Source organism: Bombina bombina, chromosome 7, assembly GCF_027579735.1.
Source record: "Bombina bombina isolate aBomBom1 chromosome 7, aBomBom1.pri, whole genome shotgun sequence".
NCBI classification, from domain to species: Eukaryota; Metazoa; Chordata; class Amphibia; order Anura; family Bombinatoridae; genus Bombina; species Bombina bombina.
This window is the reverse complement of record NC_069505.1, coordinates 11,373,345-11,397,385: the sequence shown is the minus strand read 5'-3', so window position 1 is coordinate 11,397,385 and position 24,041 is coordinate 11,373,345. Positions and strand designations below refer to the sequence as shown.

At 41.1% G+C, this 24,041-nt stretch overlaps 1 protein-coding gene across 1 annotated transcript in view; it reads right to left on the bottom strand.

The window, feature by feature from the left end:
* Positions 1–7,868: 7,868 nt before the first annotated feature.
* Positions 7,869–24,041, bottom strand: part of LOC128635707 (alpha-2-macroglobulin) — an 806,957-nt gene continuing 790,784 nt past the window's right edge. Inside the window, exon 33 of the mRNA XM_053688833.1 lies at positions 7,869–7,989. Within this exon, the coding sequence (XP_053544808.1) occupies positions 7,964–7,989 (26 nt within the window). The 3' untranslated portion in view covers positions 7,869–7,963. The remainder of the gene's footprint in view (positions 7,990–24,041) is intronic.

Here is a 24,041-nt window from a genome sequence, read left to right as displayed (position 1 = left end):
TATTGCAATGCGCCGGAGGTGTTAATGAATGAAGGAAACGGGTTCAAATGCAAAGGTTCTGTTTCATCTATTTATAGAAACACTTTAAAGATTCTAAATAAGGAAGTAATGTATATAATCAGACTATGGGGCCCATTTATCAAGCACCACACAGAGCTTGAGGGCCAAGCCTGCAGGCTCGCCAGAAACAGCAGTTATAAGGCAGCGGTCTAAAGACTACTGCTCCATAACTCTGTCCGCCTGCGCTGAGCAGGTGGACACACATCGCCGAAAAGCAACCCAATCGAGTACGATCGGGTTGATTGACACCTCCCTGCTGGCGGCCGATTGGCTGCGAATCTTCAGGGGGCGGCATTGCACCAGCAGCTCACAAGAACTGCTGATGCAATGCTGAATACGGAGAGCTCCAGCGAGGTCTGGCGGACCTGATCCGCACTGTTGGATCAGGTCCACCAGACCTTTTATAAATATCCCCCTATGTATGTTTGTCATCCTTAACAGTGACAGGGAGAAGGCTGAGGTACTAAACCAGTTATTTTCTTCAGTATACACTGAGAGAAAACCAATGGAGGATACTTTGGAGCAAACTAGTACATTCCAGCCCATACCATTTACTGGGTTATGTCTAGAGGGTATGAAGATAAAACTGGATAATATTAAGGTAAATAAAACTCCAAGCCCAGATGGAATACACCCAAGAGTTTTACAGGAATTTAGCACTGTTATAGACAAACCTCTACTTTTCAAGACTCATTATCCTCAGACATAGTACCCCAGGATTGGTGTAAAGCTGATGTGGTGCCAATCTTTAAAAGTTAAGCAGGGCTGATCCAGGAAGTTATAGACCAGTTAGTCTGACATCAGTAGTGGGGAAGATACTTAAAGGGATTATGAGGGATTATATTGAGGAGTATATTAGTTTAAACAAGATTATGAGTTCTTATCAGCATGGTTTTATGAAAAATAGATCATGTCCAACTAATATAATTAGATTTTACGAGGAAGTAAGTAAAAATATAGATAAAGGGGAATCAGTTGATGTGATATACTTAGATTTTGCAAAGGCGTTTGGATACAGATTTATAAATAAATAGATATATAATAGATAGATAATAGATAGATATATAACAGATATATAATAGATAGATATATAATAGATAGAGTACATTAAATTAATATGTAAGACATACATTATGTATGCGATGTAAGTATTTTTTTTTAAAATGATTATTACTATATTATATTGACATAGGGATCATTAGACTTTTATGGACAGAGAGACAAGACACCCACTGATTATTAGCAATAATATAGCTTTATAATCCTGTGTGGGCACTTAGTACTCACATACAATGTACCTGGCTATGATAATGCAGTAAATAAATAGACAAACCCTGTAACCCTAACAAATGAGAGTCTTTCTGTACAACACTGTTTAGTAATGGTTTATCATTCACTGTGTAATTACCTGTAATGACTAGAATTCTATCAGCCAATAGGAATTAAAGGGTAAAAAATCCTATTGGCTGATGCAATCAGCCAATAGGATTGAGCTCACATTCTATTGGCTGATTGGAACAGCCAATAGAATGCAAGCTCAATCCTATTGGCTGATTGGATCTGCCAATAGGAATGAAGCTCAATCCTATTGGCTGATTGCATCAGCCAATAGGATTTTTTACCCTTTATTCCGATTGGCTGATAGAATTCTAGTCAGTCAATCGGAATTCAAGGGACGCTATCTTGGATGACGTCCCTTAAAGGAACCTTCATTCTGGAAGAGACGTCAATTGAAGAGAATGCTCCGTGCCAGATGTCTTGAAGATGGAGCCGCTTCATGCCAGATGGATGAAGATAGAAGTTGCTGTCTGAATGAAAACTTCTGCCGGCTTGGATGAAGACTTCTGCCGGCTTCGATGAGAGCTGATTTCTTTAGGGCAATGCCCTGCAAAAGGCCCTTTTAAGGGCCATTGGTAGTTTATTGTAGGCTAGGGTTTTTATTTTGGGGGGGGGGGGCTTTTTTATTTTGAAAGGGCTATTAGATTAGGTGTAATTAGTTTAAATATTTGATAATTTCTTTTTATTTTGTGTAATTTAGTGGGGGTTTTTTTGTAATTTATTTAATTGCAGTGTAAGGTTAGGTGTTAGTGTAACTCAGGTTAGGTTTTATTTTACAGGTAAATTTGCATTTATTTTAACTAGGTAGTTAGTAAATAGTTAATAACTATTTACTAACTAGTCTACCTAGTTAAAATAAATACAAACTTGCCTGTGAAATAAAAATAAAACCTAAGATAGATACAATGTAACTATTAGTTATATTGTAGCTAGTTTAGGGTTTGTTTTATAGGTAAGTATTTAGTTTTAAATAGGAATTATTTAGTTAATGATAGTAATTTTTATTTAGATTTATTTTAATTATATTTAAATTAGGGTTAGACAGGGTTAAATTTAGGGGTTAATAAATTTAGTATACTGGCAGCGATGATGTTAGGGACAGCAGATTATGGGTTAATAACAGTAATGTAGGTTGCGGCGATGTTAGGGACAGCAGATTAGGGGTTAATAATATTTAACTAGTGTTTACGATGCTGGAGTGTGGCGGTTTAGGGGTTAATATGTTTATTATAGTGGTGGCGATGTCCGGAGCGACAGATTAGGGGTTAATAATTTTATTTTAGTGTTTGCGATGCGGGAGGGCCTCTGTTTAGGGGTTAATAGGTAGTTTATGGGTGTGAGTGTACTTTTTAGCACTTTAGTTATAAATTTTATCTTACAGCTTTGTAGCACAAAACTCATAACTACTGACTTTCAGTTTACGGTATGGATCTTGATGGTATAGGCTGTACCTCTCACTTTTTGGCCTCCCAGGCAAACTTGTAATACCGGCGCAAAGGAAGTCCCATTGAAAAAGGACTTTTTGAAAGCTGAGGTAGTTACGTTGCGTTACGGCCAAAAAGTGTGCGGTGCAGCTAAACCTGCAAGACTCGTAATACCAGCGGTAGTGAAAAAGAGCCATAACGCTGCTTTTTCCACTCCTACCGCAAAACTCGTAATCTAGCCGAATATGTTCTTTCTGGGTTTATAAACCGAATATTGTTTCTGTTTCATAGGAGAGAGGGCTAGAGGTTGTGAGATTGCTTGTTGCACAGCAGTCTTTGTCCTATCAGATTCTCTCTCATCACGTACCCAAGCTGTAGCTGGAGAAAGACCTGAAGCAATGTCTGAATAAACACCATCACCCCTGATGCACCTTCAGTGGAGGAAAATGGTCTGTGGTTAAAGTGCAACAAGCATTTGTTTTCTGCTGCTCCTGCTGCTGCCATTTTACCCTCTAATTTTTTTCCCCTCCCTATTTTTAAATATTTTAATAAAATTATGTATTCTTTCTCTAACTATAATGAGGGTCATGTCATAACCATACGCTATCTAGAGGGTTAAGTGACAACCGTATGATATCTAGAGGGTCATGTGACAACCGTATGATATCTAGAGGGTCAAGTGACAACTGTATGATATCCAGAGGGTCATGTGACAACTGTATGATACTTAGAGGGTCATGTGATAACCATATGATACCTAGAGGGTTATGTGAAAACTGTATGATATCTAGAGGGACATGTGATAACTATGATATCTAGAGGGACATGTGATAACTGTATGATATCTAGAGGGACATGTGACAACCGTATGATATCTAGAGGGTCATGTGACAACCGTATGATATCTAGAGGGTCATGTGACAACTGTATGATATCTAGAGGGTCATGTGACAACCGTATTATATCTAGAGGGTCATGTGATAACTGTATGATATCTAGAGGGACATGTGATAACTGTATGATATCTAGAGGGACATGTGACAACCGTATGTTATCTAGAGGGTCATGTGACAACTGTATGATATCTAGTGGGTCATGTGACAACCGTATGATAACTAGAGGGTCATGTGACAACCATATGATAACTAGAGGGTCATGTGACAACTGTATGATATCTAGTGGGTCATGTGACAACCATATGATAACTAGAGGGTCATGTGAAAACTGTATGATAGCTAGAGAGTCATGTGACAACCATATGATAACTAGAGGGTCATGTGGTAACCATATGATATCTTTTGGATCATGCAACAACTATATGATATCAAGAGGTTCATCAGAGCTATATGATATCTATAGGGTAGAGGGTTATGTGACAACTGTAAGATATCTAGAGGGTCATGTGGAGACTGTATGATATCTAGAGGGTCATGTGACAACCATATGATATCTAGAGGGTCCTGTGACAACCGTATGATATCTAGAGGGTCATGTGACAACCATATGATAACTAGAGGGTCATGTGACAACCATATGATAACTAGAGGGTCATGTGACACAATATGATATCTAGAGGGTCATGTGACAACCATATGATATCTAGAGGGTCATGTGACAACCATATGATAACTAGAGGGTCATGTGACACAGTATGATATCTAGAGGGTCCTGTGACAACCGTATGATATCTAGAGGGTCATGTGACAACCATATGATAACTAGAGGGTCATGTGACAACCATATGATAACTAGAGGGTCATGTGACACAGTATGATATCTAGAGGGTCATGTGACAACTGTATGATATCTAGTGGGTCATGTGACAACCATATGATAACTAGAGGGTCATGTGGTAACCATATGATATCTTTTGGATCATGCAACAACTATATGATATCAAGAGGTTCATCAGAGCTATATGATATCTATAGGGTAGAGGGTTATGTGACAACTGTAAGATATCTAGAGGGTCATGTGGAGACTGTGAGATTCCTAGAGGGTCATGTGACAACTGTATGATATCTAGAGGGTCATGTGACAACCATATGATAACTAGAGGGTCATGTGACAACTGTATGATATCTAGAGGGTCATGTGACAACCATATGATAACTAGAGTGTCATGTTACAACCATATGATAACTAGAGGGTCATGTGACACAGTATGATATCTAGAGGGTCATGTGACAACCATATGATATCTAGAGGGTCATGTGACAACCATATGATATCTAGAGGGTCATGTGACAACCATATGATAACTAGAGGGTCATGTGACACAGTATGATATCTAGAGGGTCATGTGACAACCATATGATAACTAGAGGGTCATGTGGTAACCATATGATATCTTTTGGATCATGCAACAACTATATGATATCAAGAGGTTCATCAGAGCTATATGATATCTATAGGGTAGAGGGTTATGTGACAACTGTAAGATATCTAGAGGGTCATGTGGAGACTGTATGATTCCTAGAGGGTCATGTGACAACCGTATGATAACTAGAGGGTCATGTGACAACCATATGATAACTAGAGGGTCATGTGACAACCATATGATAACTAGAGGGTCATGTGACACAGTATGATATCTAGAGGGTAATGTGACAACCATATGATATCTAGAGGGTCATGTGACAACTTTATGATATCTAGAGGCTCATGTGACAACCATATGATAGAGGGTCATGTGGTAACCATATGATATCTTTTGGATCATGCAACAACTATATGATATCAAGAGGTTCATCAGAGCTGTATGATATCTATAGGGTCATGTGACAACCATTAGATTTACAGGGTCATGTGAGAATTAAATGCTATCTAGGTTTAGAGGGCCATGTGACAATTGTATGCTATCTAGAGGGTCATGTGACAACCGTATGATATCTAGAGAGTCATGTGACAACCATATGTTATCTAGATTGTCATTTGACCGCTGTATGATTTCCTGACCATATGATATCCAGAGGGTCATGTGACCCTAGCTAAAGAGTCATGTGATAACCTTATGATATGTAGGGGGTAATCTGACAACCGTATGATATGTATGTAAGAAGGTAAGAAGTCATGTGCCGGTGGTATGATATCTAGAAGGTCATGGGACAATCGTATATCTAGAGGGTCATATGCTAATGTTATGATATTTAGAAGGTCATGTGACAACCGTATGCTATCTAGAGGGTCATGTGCCAACCAAATGATATCTAGAGGGTCATGTGACAACCATATGCTATCTAGAGGGTCATGTGACAACCATATGCTATCTAGAGGGTCATGTGACAACCGTATGCTATCTAGAGGGTCATGTGGCAACCATATGATATCTAGAGGGCCATGTGAAAACTGTATGATAGCTAAAGAGTCATGTGAAAACTGTATGATAGCTAGAAAGTCATGTGACAACCTTATGATATATAGATCGTCATTTGACTGCTGTATGATTTCCTGACCATATGATATCCAGAGGGTCATGTGACAAACATATGATATCTAGAGGGTCATGTGAAAACTGTATGATAGCTAGAGAGTCATGTAACAACCATATGATAACTAGAGGGTCATGTGACAACCATATGATAACTAGAGGGTCATGTGACACAGTATGATATCTAGAGGGTCATGTGACAACCATATGATATCTAGAGGGTCATGTGACAACTTTATGATATCTAGAGGGTCATGTGACAACCATATGATAACTAGAGGGTCATGTGGTAACCATATGATATCTTTTGGATCATGCAACAACTATATGATATCAAGAGGTTCATCAGAGCTGTATGATATCTATAGGGTCATGTGACAGCCATTAGATTTACAGGGTCATGTGAGAATTAAATGCTATCTAGGTTTAGAGGGCCATGTGACAATTGTATGCTATCTAGAGGGTCATGTGACAACCATATGATATCTAGAGGGTCATGTGACAACTGTATGATATCTAGAGGGTCATGTAACAACCATATGATAACTAGAGGGTCATGTGGTAACCATATGATATCTTTTGGATCATGCAACAACTATATGATATCAAGAGGTTCATCAGAGCTGTATGATATCTATAGGGTCATGTGACAACCATTAGATTTACAGGGTCATGTGAGAATTAAATGCTATCTAGGTTTAGAGGGCCATGTGACAATTGTATGCTATCTAGAGGGTCATGTGACAACCGTATGATATCTAGAGAGTCATGTGACAACCATATGTTATCTAGATTGTCATTTGACCGCTGTATGATTTCCTGACCATATGATATCCAGAGGGTCATGTGACCCTAGCTAAAGAGTCATGTGATAACCTTATGATATGTAGGGGGTAATCTGACAACCGTATGATATGTATGTAAGAAGGTAAGAAGTCATGTGCCGGTGGTATGATATCTAGAAGGTCATGGGACAATCGTATATCTAGAGGGTCATGTGCTAATGTTATGATATCTAGAAGGTCATGTGACAACCGTATGCTATCTAGAGGGTCATGTGACAACCATATGCTATCTAGAGGGTCATGTGACAACCATATGCTATCTAGAGGGTCATGTGACAACCGTATGCTATCTAGAGGGTCATGTGGCAACCATATGATATCTAGAGGGCCATGTGAAAACTGTATGATAGCTAAAGAGTCATGTGAAAACTATGATAGCTAGAAAGTCATGTGACAACCTTATGATATATAGATCGTCATTTGACTGCTGTATGATTTCCTGACCATATGATATCCAGAGGGTCATGTGACAAACATATGATATCTAGAGGGTCATGTGAAAACTGTATGATAGCTAGAGAGTCATGTAACAACCATATCCTATCTAGATCTCTATGTGACAACCGTATGCTATCTAGAGGGTCATGTGACAACCACATGATATGTAGAGGGTCATGTGACCCATTATCTAAAGAAAAGATACTCTGCTCTGTAAAATGTGTCTCATTTCATCTGATACTTTGTGTGTAGAAGGTTTAATGTTCACCGTTTTACATGAACCATATGATATCTACATGCTACGCATCATTTAAAAGAGAAAAATGCTCAACATCATATGACTTCATCATTTTATTATATATGATGACAACTATTAGTTATATATCTGATGAGACAGGTCATTTCTTCTCGGTTGTTGAATGTAGCATCTAGCGAGAGTCTTCTACCTTGTCACCTACAAAAAATAAATATGTAAATAAATATAGGTACAAATTCCCAAATCCAGAATTGTTCCCAAATCCAGTCTTTTTCATTCATTTTGTTTTATAAAAAAAAAAAAAAAAGACTAAAAATAACTATTTCCCCCCATCAGTAAATCACAATCTTCTCTGTCTGTGAGTTTGGTCTATATGTCCTAGCACCTGATGGTACCATGTATACAAAAGTATAAACTACCTTTAGCTTGCACGTAACAGCTGTATTGTGACAGGGAAATATTGCATAAATGGCATTAGATAATGGTCCTCTCCCCTCTCCAAGCTTTCTCATTTTGCAATTGCAAATATACAAATATTCTAAATTCCAAACCTTTTCTGGCCAAGAAGTTTGGATAAAGCGTTTTATACCTGTATATTGCTTCTAAGTATAATGTACTGTTTTATTATATTATTGCATTTTACATTTTATACACTTAAAATATATATAGTCCTATTAACAGTTTTGAAGTCCCGACATTTGAGGGAATGACACCATGAGCCAATCATAAACTGCTCTCAGCCCCTTTCAGTGGGTGTCTCAGCCTAACCTCATCAACAGTGCTAAACTGGGAGTTTCTACGTAAAATTTAAAAGGCTTTATACTGGATTTTAGTATTAGTATCTGTGCATATTCTTCTTTATAGTAGTGTCTGTTACATGCAGTTATATGACATTATTATTATATATATATATATATATATATATATATATATATTTAATAATAAAAATTAAAACATTTCTATGTGAAATATATATATAGGAGGGAAACATAGCCCCTCTCTAACATGGTTTTCCCCCCACCTAGCCACACCCCCTGTACCATCTAGTCACACCCCTAACTACCCCCTAACAATCACCTAGATTACGAGTCTTGCGTTAGCCTTAAAAAGCAGCATTGAGAGGTCCCAAGGCTGCTTTTTAACGCCCTCTGGTATTACGAGTCTGGCAGGTACAGGTGTACCGCTCACTTTTTTTCCGCGACTCGAGCATACCGCAAATCCCCTTACGTCAATTGCGTATCCTATCTTTTTAATGGGATTTTCCTAACGCCGGTATTATGAGTCTTGGAAAAAGTTAGCGGTACACACTCTCCTGTCAAGACTCCTACCGCATTTAAAAGTCAGTAGTTAAGAGTTTTATGGGCTAACGCCGTAACATAAAACTCTTAACTAAAGTGCTAAAAAGTACACTAACACCCATAAACTACCTATTAACCCCTAAACCGAGGCCCCCCCGCACATCGCAAACACTTAAATACATTTTTTAACCCCTAATCTGCCGACCGGACATCGCCGCCACTTTAATAAAAGGAAATTTATTCTTACCTGATAAATTTGTTTCTTTTACGATACGATGAGTCCACGGATTTCATCCTTACTTGTGGGATATCGCCTCCTGGTCAGCAGGAGGAGACAAAGAGCACCACAGCAGAGCTGTATATATAGCTCCTCCCTTCCCTCCCACTCCAGTCATTCGACCGAAGTTAGGAAGAGAAAGGAAAAGCCAAGGTGCAGAGGTGACTGAAGTTTAACAAAAATAAAGACCTGTCTGATAAAAACAGGGTGGGCCGTGGACTCATCGTATCATAAAAGAAACAAATTTATCAGGTAAGAATAAATTTCCTTTTCTTTTACAAGATACGATGAGTCCACGGATTTCATCCTTACTTGTGGGATACAAAACCAAAGCTATAGTACACGGATGAAAAGGGAGGGACAAGACAGGAACCTAAACGGAAGGCACCACTGCTTGAAGATGATAAAAAACAGCCTCAAACAAGGCAAAAACAGAATTTATGTTTACCTGATACATTTCTTTCTCCAACGGTGTGTCCGGTCCACGGCTTCATCCTTACTTGTGGGAACCAATACCAAAGCTTTAGGACACGGATGAAGGGAGGGAGCAAACAAGGTTACCTAAATGGAAGGCACCACGGCTTGCAAAACCTTTCTCCCAAAAATAGCCTACGAAGAAGCATAAGTATCGAATTTGTAAAATTTGGCAAAAGTATGCAGAGAAGACCAAGTCGCTGCCTTACAGATCTGATCGACAGAAGCCTCGTTCTTGAAAGCCCATGTGGAAGCCACAGCTCTAGTAGAATGAGCTGTAATTCGTTCAGGAGGCTGCCGTCCGGCAGTCTCATAAGCCAATCGGATGATGCTTTTCAGCCAAAAAGAATGAGAGGTAGCAGTAGCTTTCTGCCCTCTCCTCTTACCAGAATACACAACAAACAAGGATGATGTCTGTCTGAAATCCTTTGTTGCTTCTAAATAGAACTTCAAAGCACGGACCACATCTAGATTGTGTAACAAGCGTTCCTTCCTTGAAACTGGATTCGGACACAGAGAAGGAACAACAATTTCCTAGTTAATATTCCTGTTGGAAACGACCTTTGGAAGAAAACCAGGCTTGGTACGTAAAACTACCTTATCTGTATGGAATACCAGATAGGGAGAAGTACACTGCAAAGCAGATAATTCAGAAACTCTTCTAGCAGAAGAAATAGCAACCAAAAACAGAACTTTCCAAAATAGTAACTTAATATCTATGGAATGCATGGGTTCAAACGGAACCCCCTGAAGAACTGAAAGAACTAAATTTAGACTCCAAGGAGGAGTCATGGGTCTGTAAACAGGCTTGATTCTAACTAACGCCTGTACAAACGCCAGTACATCTGGCACTGCTGCCAGACGCTTGTGTAACAAAACAGACAGAGCAGATATCTGTCCTTTTAAGGAACTAGCTGACAAACCTTTATCCAGACCTTCTTGGAGAAAGGAAAGTATCCTAGGAATTTTAATTTTACTCCAAGGGAATCCCTTGGATTCACACCAACTGATATATTTTTGCCATATCTTATGGTAAATCTTCCTAGTTACAGGTTTTCTGGCTTGAACCAGAGTATCTATGATTGTATCTGAAAACCCACGCTTAGATAGAATCAACCGTTCAATTTCCAAGCAGTCAGTTGGAGAGAGACTAGATTTGGATGTTCGAACGGACCTTGTACTAGAAGATCCTGCCTCAAAGGTAGCTTCCATGGTGGAGCCGATGACATATTCACCAGGTCTGCATACCAAGTCCTGCGTGGCCATGCAGGGGCTATTAGAATCACCCAGGCCTGCTCCTGTTTGATCCTGGCTACAAGCCTGGGAAGGAGAGGGAAAGGTGGAAATACATAAGCTAGGTTGAACGACCAAGGCGCCACTAATGCATCCACCAGTGTCGCCTTGGGATCCCTGGATCTGGACCCGTATCGAAGAACCTTTGCGTTCTGGCGAGACGCCATCAGATCCATATCTGGAATGCCCCATAGTTGAGTTAACTGGGCAAAAACCTCCGGGTGGAGTTCCCACTCCCCCGGATGAAAAGTCTGACGACTTAAATAATCTGCCTCCCAGTTGTCCACTCCTGGGATGTGAATTGCAGATAGGTGGCAGGAGTGATCCTCCGCCCATTTGATGATCTTGGATACCTCTCTCATCGCTAAGGAACTCTTTGTTCCCCCCTGATGATTGATGTACGCTACAGTCATGTTGTCCGACTGGAACCTTATGAATTTGGCCTTTGCTAGGTGAGGCCACGCCAGGAGCGCATTGAATATCGCTCTCAGTTCTAAAATGTTTATCGGAAGAAGAGACTCTTCTCGAGACCATAGACCTTGAGCTTTCAGAGAGTCCCAGACTGCACCCCAGCCTAAGAGACTGGCGTCGGTCATGACAATGACCCATTCTGGTCTTTGGAAACTCATTCCCTGAGACAGGTGATCGTGAGACAACCACCAGCGGAGAGAATCCCTGGTTACCTGGTCTACTTGAATCTGGGGAGACAAGTCTGCATAGTCCCCATTCCACTGATTGAGCATGCACAGTTGTAATGGTCTTAGATGAATTCGAGCAAAAGGAACTATGTCCATTGCTGCAACCATCAATCCTACTACTTCCATGCACTGAGCTATGGAAGGCTGAAGAATAGAGCGAAGAACTTGACAAGCGTTTAGAAGCTTTGACTTTCTGACCTCTGTCAGGAAGATCTTCATTTCTAAAGAATCTATTATTGTTCCCAAAAAGGGAACTCTTGTGGACGGAGACAGGGAACTCTTTTCTACGTTCACCTTCCACCCGTGAGATCTGAGAAAGGCTAGAACAATGTCTGTATGAGCCTTTGCTTTGGAAAGAGACGACGCTTGGATTAGAATGTCGTCTAGGTAAGGTGCTACAGCAATGCCCCTCGGTCGTAGAACCGCTAGAAGGGACCCTAGCACCTTTGTGAAGATTCTGGGAGCAGTGGCTAAACCGAACGGAAGAGCCACGAACTGGTAATATTTGTCCATGAAGGCGAACCTCAGGAACTGATGATGATCTTTGTGGATAGGAATATGCAGGTACGCATCCTTTAAGTCCACGGTAGTCATATATTGACCCTCCTGGATTGTTGGTAAAATTGTCCGAATGGTTTCCATTTTGAATGATGGAACTCTGAGGAATTTGTTTAGAATTTTTAGATCCAGAATTGGCCTGAAAGTTCCCTCTTTTTTGGGAACTACAAACAGGTTTGAGTAAAAACCCAGACCTTGTTCCGCTGTTGGAACTGGGTTTATCACTCCCATTTTTTTTTTTTATTTATTTTTTTTTTTGTTATTTTTTTTTTAAAGGTCTTGTAATCTATTTTAATTTTTGCAGTGAGGAAATAGAGCATGAAGTATATTTATATGCAAGTTTTTCATGTTTTTAGAGTACATATGGATCTGTTTTACAGAAAATAGCCCACTAGTTCACTATAATATTATTCACTAAAATCATGCAAAGTCAGGGTAAACAGAAAATAACGGTTTTTGTTATGTTTAGTTTTTTTCAGATTTTTCTACGTTTTTTTTTTTTTTTTTTTTATCTTCCTAGCGATAGCCTTCCCTTTATATAGTAGTATAGGAGAAAATATAAAGTTATGTCAAAAAGTGGGACAAAACATCGAGACAAAAGGCTGTGAGCAGTAAGGGGAGGTAATATATGCATCCGTAATAAACTGGTGTCACAAACTATCTTGTTAAACTAAGCATCATAAAAAACATAAAAAAAAACATAAAGCGACAGAGGTCTCTGCCAGCATGCCACCTTTCAGAAGGATTCTCTTATAGGCATCTCGACATAGTTCCGTTAAACAAATAAACAAAGTTAAAAGAAAACTGGATGGCTGTTCAGCTCCATATAACAAGCGCTCCTGTAGTTTAGCCCTTTTCTGCGATGAAGACATGTAAGTTATAGCGGGGGCAAATTATGGCCTAGATTTAGAGTTCGGCGGTAGCCGTCAAAACCAGCGTTAGAGGCTCCTAACGCTGGTTTTGGCCGCCCGCCGGTATTTGGAGTCAGTGATTAAAGGGTCTAACGCTCACTTTGCAGCCGCGACTTTTCCATACCGCAGATCCCCCTACGCCATTTGCGTAGCCTATCTTTTCAATGGGATCTTTCTAACGCCGGTATTTAGAGTCGTTTCTGCAGTGAGCGTTAGAGCTCTAACGACAAGATTCCAGCCGCCTGAAAATAGCAGGAGTTAAGAGCTTTCTGGCTAACGCCGGTTTATAAAGCTCTTAACTACTGTACCCTAAAGTACACTAACACCCATAAACTGCCTATGTACCCCTAAACCGAGCTCCCCCCACATCGCCGCCACTCGATTAAAAATTTTAACCCCTAATCTGCCGACCGCCACCTACGTTATACTTATGTACCCCTAATCTGCTGCCCCTAACCCCGCCGACCCCTATATTACATTTATTAACCCCTAATCTGCCCCCCACAACATCGCCGCCAGCTACTTACAATAATTAACCCCTAATCTTCCGACCGCAAAGCGCCGCCACCTACGTTATCCCTATGTACCCCTAATCTGCTGCCCCTAACACCGCCGACCCCTATATTATATTTATTAACCCCTAATCTGCCCCCCTCAACGTCGCCGACACCTACCTACACTTATTAACTCCTAATCTGCCGAGCGGACCTGAGCGCTACTATAATAAAGTTATTAGCCCCTAATCCGCCTCACTAACCCTATCATAAATAGTATTAACCCCTAATCTGCCCTCCCTAACATCGCCGACACCTAACTTCAATTATTAACCCCTAATCTTCCGATCGGAGCTCACCGCTATTCTAATAAATGTATTAACCCCTAAAGCTAAGTCTAACCCTAACACTAACACCCCCCTAACTTAAATATAATTTTAATCTAACGAAATAAATTAACTCTTATTAAATAAATTATTCCTATTTAAAGCTAAATACTTACCTGTAAAATAAATCCTAATATAGCTACAATATAAATTATAATTATATTATAGCTATTTTAGGATTAATATTTATTTTACAGGCAACTTGGTATTTATTTTAACTAGGTACAATAGCTATTAAATAGTTAAGAACTATTTAATAGTTACCTAGTTAAAATAATAACAAATTTACCTGTAAAATAAATCCTAACCTAAGATATAATTAAACCTAACACTACCCTATCAATAAAATAATTAAATAAACTACCTACAATTACCTACAATTAACCTAACACTACACTATCAATAAATTAAATAAACACAATTGCTACAAATAAATACAATGAAATAAACTAGCTAAAGTACAAAAAATAAAAAAGAACTAAGTTACAGAAAATAAAAAAATATTTACAAACATAAGAAAAATATTACAACAATTTTAAACTAATTACACCTACTCTAAGCCCCCTAATAAAATAACAAAGCCCCCCAAAATAATAAATTCCCTACCCTATTCTAAATTAAAAAAGTTACAAGCTCTTTTACCTTACCAGCCCTGAACAGGGCCCTTTGCGGGGCATGCCCCAAGAAGTTCAGCTCTTTTGCCTGTAAAAAAAAACATACAATACCCCCCCCCCAACATTACAACCCACCACCCACATACCCCTAATCTAACCCAAACCCCCCTTAAATAAACCTAACACTAATCCCCTGAAGATCTTCCTACCTTGTCTTCACCATCCAGGTATCACCGATCCGTCCTGGCTCCAAGATCTTCATCCAACCCAAGCGGGGGTTGGCGATCCATAATCCGGTGCTGAAGAGGTCCAGAAGAGGCTCCAAAGTCTTCATCCTATCCGGCAAGAAGAGGACATCCGGACCGGCAAACATCTTCTCCAAGCCGCATCTTCTATCTTCTTCCATCCGGTGCGGAGCGGGTCCATCTTGAAGCAGGCGACGCGGATCCATCCTCTTCTTCCGATGTCTCCCGACTAATGACGGTTCCTTTAAGGGACGTCATCCAAGATGGCGTCCCTCGAATTCCGATTGGCTGATAGGATTCTATCAGCCAATCGGAATTAAGGTAGGAATTTTCTGATTGGCTGATGGAATCAGCCAATCAGAATCAAGTTCAATCCGATTGGCTGATCCAATCAGCCAATCAGATTGAGCTCGCATTCTATTGGCTGTTCCGATCAGCCAATAGAATGCGAGCTCAATCTGATTGGCTGATTGGATCAGCCAATCGGATTGAACTTGATTCTGATTGGCTGATTCCATCAGCCAATCAGAAAATTCCTACCTTAATTCCGATTGGCTAATAGAATCCTATCAGCCAATCGGAATTCAAGGGACGCCATCTTGGATGACGTCCCTTAAAGGAACCGTCATTAGTCGGGAGACATCGGAAGAAGAGGATGGATCCGCGTCGCCTGCTTCAAGATGGACCCGCTCCGCACCGGATGGAAGAAGATAGAAGATGCGGCTTGGAGAAGATGTTTGCCGGTCCGGATGTCCTCTTCTTGCCGGATAGGATGAAGACTTTGGAGCCTCTTCTGGACCTCTTCAGCACCGGATTATGGATCGCCAACCCCCGCTTGGGTTGGATGAAGATCTTGGAGCCAGGACGGATCGGTGATACCTGGATGGTGAAGACAAGGTAGGAAGATCTTCAGGGGATTAGTGTTAGGTTTATTTAAGGGGGGTTTGGGTTAGATTAGGGGTATGTGGGTGGTGGGTTGTAATGTTGGGGGGGGGGGGTATTGTATGTTTTTTTTTACAGGCAAAAGAGCTGAAATTCTTGGGGCATGCCCCGCAAAGGGCCCTGTTCAGGGCTGGTAAGGTAAAAGAGCTTGTAACTTTTTTAATTTAGAATAGGGTAGGGAATTTATTATTTTGGGGGGCTTTGTTATTTTATTAGGGGGCTTAGAGTAGGTGTAATTAGTTTAAAATTGTTGTAATATTTTTCTTATGTTTGTAAATATTTTATTATTTTCTGTAACTTAGTTCTTTTTTATTTTTTGTACTTTAGCTAGTTTATTTAATTGTATTTATTTGTAGCAATTGTGTTTATTTAATTTATTGATAGTGTAGTGTTAGGTTAATTGTAGGTAATTGTAGGTAGTTTATTTAATTATTTTATTGATAGGGTAGTGTTAGGTTTAATTATATCTTAGGTTAGGATTTATTTTACAGGTAAATTTGTTATTATTTTAACTAGGTAACTATTAAATAGTTCTTAACTATTTAATAGCTATTGTACCTAGTTAAAATAAATACAAAGTTACCTGTAAAATAAATATTAATCCTAAAATAGCTATAATATAATTATAATTTATATTGTACCTATATTAGGATTTATTTTACAGGTAAGTATTTAGCTTTAAATAGGATTAATTTATTTAATAAGAGTTAATTTATTTCGTTAGATTAAAATTATATTTAATTTAGGGGGGTGTTAGTGTTAGGGTTAGACTTAGCTTTAGGGGTTAATACATTTATTAGAATAGCGGTGAGCTCCGATCGGAAGATTAGGGGTTAATAATTGAAGGTAGGTGTCGGCGATGTTAGGGAGGGCAGATTAGGGTTAATACTATTTATGATAGGGTTAGTGAGGCGGATTCGGGGTTAATAACTTTATTATAGTAGCGCTCAGGTCCGCTCGGCAGATTAGGGGTTAATAAGTGTAGGTAGGTGTCGGCGACGTTGTGGGGGGCAGATTAGGGGTTAATAAATATAACATAGGGGTCGGCGATGTTAGGGCAGCAGATTAGGGGTACATAGGGATAACGTAGGTTGCGGCGGTTTACGGAGCGGAAGATTAGGGGTTAATAATAATATGCAGGGGTCAGCGATAGCGGGAGTGGCAGATTAGGGGTTAATAAGTGTAAGGTTAGGGGTGCTTAGACTCGGGGTACATGTTAGAGTGTTAGGTGCAGACGTAGGAAGTGTTTTCCCATAGGAAACAATGGGGCTGCGTTAGGAGCTGAACGCTGCTTTTTTGCAGGTGTTAGGTTTTTTTTCAGCTCAAACAGTCCCATTGTTTCCTATGGGGGAATCGTGCACGAGCACGTTTTTGATGCCGGCCGTGTCCGTAAGCAACTCTGGTATCGAGAGTTGCATTTGCGGTAAAAATGCTCTACGCTCCTTTTTTGGAGCCTAACGCAGCATTTGTTTTAACTCTCGATACCAGAGTTAAATTTATGGTGCGGCCAGAAAAAAGCCCGCGGAGCGTTAACAGCCCTTTTACAGCCGAACTCTAAATCTAGGCCACTGAGTTCTTTTAGTGTCTGATGCTTCTTATGAGGGTGTTGTGGTAGAGAGCGGGGTAACTTCTCACCTTGACTCCAATGTGGAACGGCAGATAGCGGAGGCTGTTTTTTTGCCCAGTGAAGAAATATCCCTGCCGTGTCTTGCTCCTGTAGCCTCCGAGTTGCAGGCTGAGTCGTGGCCCAGTATGGTTGTGGAGAGCGGCCGCACAGCCGGGGAGGGCCGGTTTGATATATATCTGGTGCTTCGTCATCCTGATGCTCTTTAAAATGTGCGACATAATGATTTTCTTGTATTGGGGATATCTTCGGCAGCGTCTTAATAGTTTGCGCCACATAAGTTGTTATATAAGTCTTCTGCGGTTGTGGCCAGACAGCTTGCTTTGCCGGTTGTGACGAGTCTGCAGGAGATTCTGTGTCGTTGTTGCATCCTGTAGTCGATGGCTTGGTTAGACATGTGGTATGGTTTTCTCTGTCATGCAGAATTTGCATCAAGCAGTCATACGGAGCTTTCTCCATCAATCTGTAAAACAGCTTTTCAATTCTCTCCAGCTTCTCATCTAATTGCTGTAAGTAGTCTTCTTCCGCAATGTGCGCCATTTTAAATATCACCTTGTAGAGTGGTTTTTGGAAAAGGTGCGTTAGTTTACGCTGCTGCAGACCTGGTAACACTCCACACTGAATTAGTAAAGCTTGAATTCCCAGTTAGGAACGAGTACCTCGGAACTACCGAGGGGGAAGCGCTGCCGTTAATGAGCCGCCGCTCCAGGCCCTTTAATGTCCTTTCCTGAGTTCTGATGTCAGAAATACAGCCCAAGTATTAGCGATAAGCCCTCTGAAGAGCTAACAGACGTTCTGACCATGTATTTTTATACTTTGGCTGTATGATGGTGCCTATAATCGGCGGATTGTAAGCTTCTCTATCAGAGCTCCTGGAAGTTGCGACCGGCCAGGATCGCTGTTAGGACACGCCCCCTATCACTCCCATTTTTAATAGGTCTCCTACGCAATGTAAGAATGCCTGTCTCTTTATCTGGTCTGAAGATAAGCGAGACATGTGGAACCTTCCCCTTGGAGGAAGTTCCTTGAACTCTAGAAGATACCCCTGAGAGACTATTTCTAGTGCCCAGGGATCCTGAACGTCTCTTGCCCAAGCCTGAGCGAAGAGAGAAAGTCTGTCCCCTACTAGATCCGGTCCCGGATCGGGGGCTACCCCTTCATGCTGTCTTGGTAGCAGCAGCAGGCTTCTTGGCCTGTTTACCCTTGTTCCAGCCTTGCAATGGTTTCCATGCTGGCTTAGGCTGGGAAGAGTTGCCTTCTTGTCTGGAGGCCGCAGAGTTAGGATTCGGTCCGTTCCTGAAATTGCGAAAGGAACGAAAATTAGATTTGTTCTTAGCCTTGAAAGGCCTATCCTGTGGGAGGGCATGTCCCTTTCCACCAGTAATGTCTGAAATAATCTCTTTCAATTCTGGCCCAAAAAGGGTCTTACCCTTGAAAGGAATATTAAGCAATTTATTCTTGGACGACACATCCGCCGACCAGGATTTTAGCCAAAGCGCTCTGCGCGCCACTATTGCAAACCCTGAATTTTTCGCCGCTAACTTAGCCAATTGGAAAGCGGCATCCAAAATAAAGGAATTAGCCAACTTTAGTGCGTGAATTCTGTCCATGACTTCATCATATGGAGTCTCTTTTTGGAGCGAATTTTCTAGTTCCTCGAACCAAAAATACGCTGCCGAGGTGACAGGAATAATGCACGAGATTGGTTGAAGCAGGAAACCTTGCTGAACAAATATCTTTTTTAGCAATCCTTCCAATTTTTTATCCATAGGATCTTTAAAAGCGCAACTGTCCTCAATAGGAATAGTTGTGCGCTTAGCTAACGTTGACACTGCCCCCTCAACCTTAGGAACCGTTTGCCATGCGTCCCTTCTGGGGTCAACAATGGGGAACATTTTCTTGAATATAGGAGGTGGAACAAAAGGTATACCTGGCTTTTCCCACTCCTTAGTCACTATATCCGCCACCCGCTTGGGTATCAGAAAGGCATCAGCGTGCACTGGGACCTCTAAGAATTTGTCCATCTTGCACAATTTCTCTGGAATTACCAAAGAATCACAGTCATCAAGAGTAGTTAGGACCTCCTTAAGCAGGGCGCGGAGATGTTCTAACTTAAATTTAAATGTTACGACATCAGTGTCTGCCTGCTGAGAAACTTTTCCTGAATCAGAAATTTCCCCCTCAGACAGGCCCTCCCTCACTGCCAATTCAGATTGATGTGAGGGTATAACTGATAAATTGTCCTCAGCGCCAACCTGCTCATCTTCTGTATTTAAAACTGAGCTGTCACGCTTTCTAGGGTAGGATGGCAGTTTGGATAACAGATTTGCTATAGAATTATCCATTACTGCTGTTAACTGTTGCATAGTAACAAGCATTGGCGTGCTAGATGTACTAGGTATCGCCTGCGCGGGCAAAACTGGTGTTGACACAGAAGGAGAGGATGAGGAACTATCCCCACTACCTTCATTAGAAGAATCATCTTGGGCAATCTTATTCAATGTGGCAGTACTGTCCATACTTTGCTTGGACGCTATGACACAATTTGCACAAACATTAATTGGGGGGAACCACCTTGGCTTTCATACACACAGAACATAAGCCATCTGAAGGTATAGACATGTTAGACAGAATTTGGCAGGCTAATAATGCAATAAAAGCGTTTTTAAAGAAAAGCGTTACTGTCCCTTTAAATAATAAACCGGCACACTTTATTTCTGATATATTGAAAAACAATGAAGGCAATGTCCGATTTTTACAAAATTTTCACCCCAGAGTCCTAATGCCTTGAAAGTATTGCACACCAAGTTTCAAGACTTTAACCCTTAAAATGAGCAAACCGGAGCTATTTGTTCAATTAGACAATTTTAATACACTACAATCACAGCCACAGCCTTGCTGCGGCTTTTTACCTTCCCTGAGAGTTATTCAGCACTGAAATAAACCTTCCAGAGTCCGTTTTAGTATGCCACAGGACCCCTCACATGAAGCTGCATGCACTGCCATGGAAGTAAACTGCGCAATTGAGGCGCGAAAACGGGGCCTCCTTCCTCTGCATACCAGAGTGAAGGGGCCTTCCTGACTGAAATAGCCATCTAACTCAATGCCAGGCAATAAAAACGTTCCCAAAAGTGCTTTTAAGTGCACAAAACACACTAAATGCCATTAAAATATGAAATAAAACAATCGATTTAGCCCACAATAGTGTCAACCAGTGTAGAGCCCATTTGTAAGCCTTAATCTGTTATGAGTCTGAGAAAATGGCTTACTTACCCCTTAAGGGAAAAATGACAGTCTTCTACCATTAGCATGTCTTGTTAGAAATATGACTGATCATACCTTGAGCAGAAAAGTCTGCAAACTGTTCCCCCCAACTGAAGTTCTCTGGGCTCAACAGTCCTGCGTGGGAACAGCAATTGATTTTAGTTACTGCTGCTAAAATCATACTCCTCTTTAAACAGAACTCTTCATCCTTTTCTGTTTTAGAGTAAATAGTACAAACCGGCACTATTTTAAAATAACAAACTCTTGATAGAAGAATAAAAAACTACAACTAACACCACATACTCTTTACCATCCCCGTGGAGATGCTATGTTCCCCCCTTGTTCAGAGCGGCAAAGAGAATGACTGGGGGGCGGAGCCAGAGGGGGAGCTATATGGACAGCTCTTGCTGGGTGCTCTCTTTGCCATTTCCTGTAGGGGAAGAGAATATCCCACAAGTAAGGATGAAGCCGTGGACCGGACACACCAATGTTGGAGAAATAATCAAATTTGTAAAAATTGGAAAAAGTATGAAGAGAAGACCAAGTTGCAGCTTTGCAAATCTGTTCAACAGAAGCATCATTTTTGAATGTCCATGAGGAAGCCACAGCCCAGTGGAATGAGCCATAATTCGATCAGGAGGCTGCTGTCCAGCAGTATCATATGCAAAATGGATGATACTCTTCAGCCAAAATGAGAGAGAGGTAGCCGTAGCTTTCGGACCCCTACGCTTCCCAGAAAACTCAACAAACAGGGAAGACGATTGACTAAAATCCTTAGTTGCCTGTAAGGAAAACTTCAAAACACGGACCACGTCCAAAATATGTAACAGCCACTCCTTCTTAGAAGAAGGAGAAGGACACAAGGAAGGAACAACAATTTCCTGATTAATATTTCAATTTGAAAACAACCTTAGGAGACAACCAGGTTTAGTTTGTAACACCATATTATCCGAAAGAAAAATAAGATAAGGTGAATCACATTGTAAAGCCTAAAGCTCAGATACTCTGCGTAGCAGAAGAAATAAAACTTTCCTAGATAATAACTTAATATCAATGGAATGCAGAGGTTCAAACGGAACCCCATGAAGAACTTTAAGAATTAAATTCAAACTCTAAGGAGGAGCAATTGGTCTAAACACAGGCCTGAATCTTAGTCAGAGCCTGACAAAAAGAATGAACATCTGGAACATCTGCCAGACGCTTGTATAACAAAATAGAGAAAGCAGAAATCTGTCCCTTTAAGGAACCTGCTGACAACCCTTGCTCCAACCCGTCTTGGGGAAAGGACAGAATCCTGGGAAACCTAACCCTACTCCATGAGTAGCCCTTGGATTCGCACCAATAAAGATATTTACGCCATACCTTATGGTAAAATTTTTTCTAGTAATAGGCTTACATGCCTGAATCAAGGTATCTATGACCGAATCAGAAAAACCTTCACTTAGATAAAATCAAGCACACAACTTTCCAAGCAGTTAGCTGTAAAGAAACTAGATTCAGATGATGGAAGGGTCCCTGAATGAGAAAGTCTTTCCTCAATGGAAGCTTCCATGGAGGCTGAGATGACATGTCTACCAGGACGGCAAACCAAGTCCTGCGAGGCCACGCAGGAGCGATGAGGATCACCGATGCCCTCTCCTGTTTGACTCAAGCAATCACCCTGGGAAGGAGAGCAAATGGAGGGAACACATAAACTAGGCTGAAAGACCAAGGCATCTATCAGCTCGGCCTAGGGATCCCTGGACCTGGATCCGTATCTCGGAAGCTTAGCAGTCTGACGAGACGCCATAAGATCTAACTCTGGCCTGTACCATCTGAGAATCAAGTTGGCAAATACCTCCAGATGGAAGTCCCATTCTCCCGGACGAAAAGTCTGACTGCTCAGAAAGTCCGCTTCCCAGTTTTCCACACCTGGGATGTGGACCGCCAACGGATAACAAGAGTGAGAATCCGCCCACTGAAGTATCTTGGTTATTTCTGTCATCGCCAAGAAACTCCTTGTTCCTCCCTGATGATTGATGTAAGCTACAGTCGTAAAGTCGTCCGACTGGAATCCAATGAATTTGGCTGAAGCCAACTGAGGTCAAACCTGAAGCGCAGCTAATATTGTTCTCAACTCTAGGATATTGAAGGGAAGGAGAGACACCGATCGAGTCTATACACCCTGGGCCCTCAGGAAGTTCCAGACTGCTCCCCAGCCTATCAGGCTGGCAGCCATTGTCACAATCACCCAAGAGGGTCTGCGGAAGCATGTCCCCTGGGATAGAGGATCCAGTGACAACCACCATAGAAGAGAGTCCCTTGTCTTTTGATCTAGATTTATTTAAGGAGACAAATTTGTATAATCTTCATGCCACTGTATGAGCATGTTCAGGTGCAGAGGCCGGAGATGAAACCGAGCAAACGGAATGATGGCCATTGCCGCTATCATCAATCCATTACCTCCATGCACTGAGCTACTGACGGCCGAGGATTGGTCTTAAGAGCTCGGCATGTGTTCAGAATCTATCATTTTTCTGACCTCCATCATGGATAGAGAGTCGATTAGGGTTCCCAAGAAAGGAACCCTTGTCTGGAACTAGCAAACGCTTTTCCAGATTTACCTTCCACCTATGAGTCCTCAGGAAGGATAAAACAATGTCGGTAGGAGACCTTGTCAGCTGAGAAGATGACGCCTGGATCAGAATATCGTCCAGATAAGGCACCACTGCAATGCCCCGTGGTCTTAGAACTGCCAGTAGAGACCCCAGAACCTTTGTGAAAATTCTGGGTGACGTGGCCAGACCGAAAGGCAGAGCCACAAACTGAAAATGTTTGTCCATAAAGGCAAACCTCAGGAACTTGTGATGACCTCTGTGGATAGGAACATGAAGATTTGCATCCTTTAAATCCACGGTAGTCATAAATTGACCTCCTGGATCAATGGAAGAATGGTAAGAATAGTTTCCATCTGGAAAGATGGAACTCTGAGAAACTTGTCTAGACTCTTGAGATCTAAGATAGGTCTGAAAGTTCCCTCTCTTTTTTGGAAATACAAACAGATTTGAATAAAAAACCCTGTCTCTGAATCGGAACGGGAAAAAGCACTCCCATGGAGGAGAGATCTCTTACACAGCGCAAGAGCCCCTCTCCCTTTATCTGGTCTACAGACAATCGAGAAAGAAGAAACTTT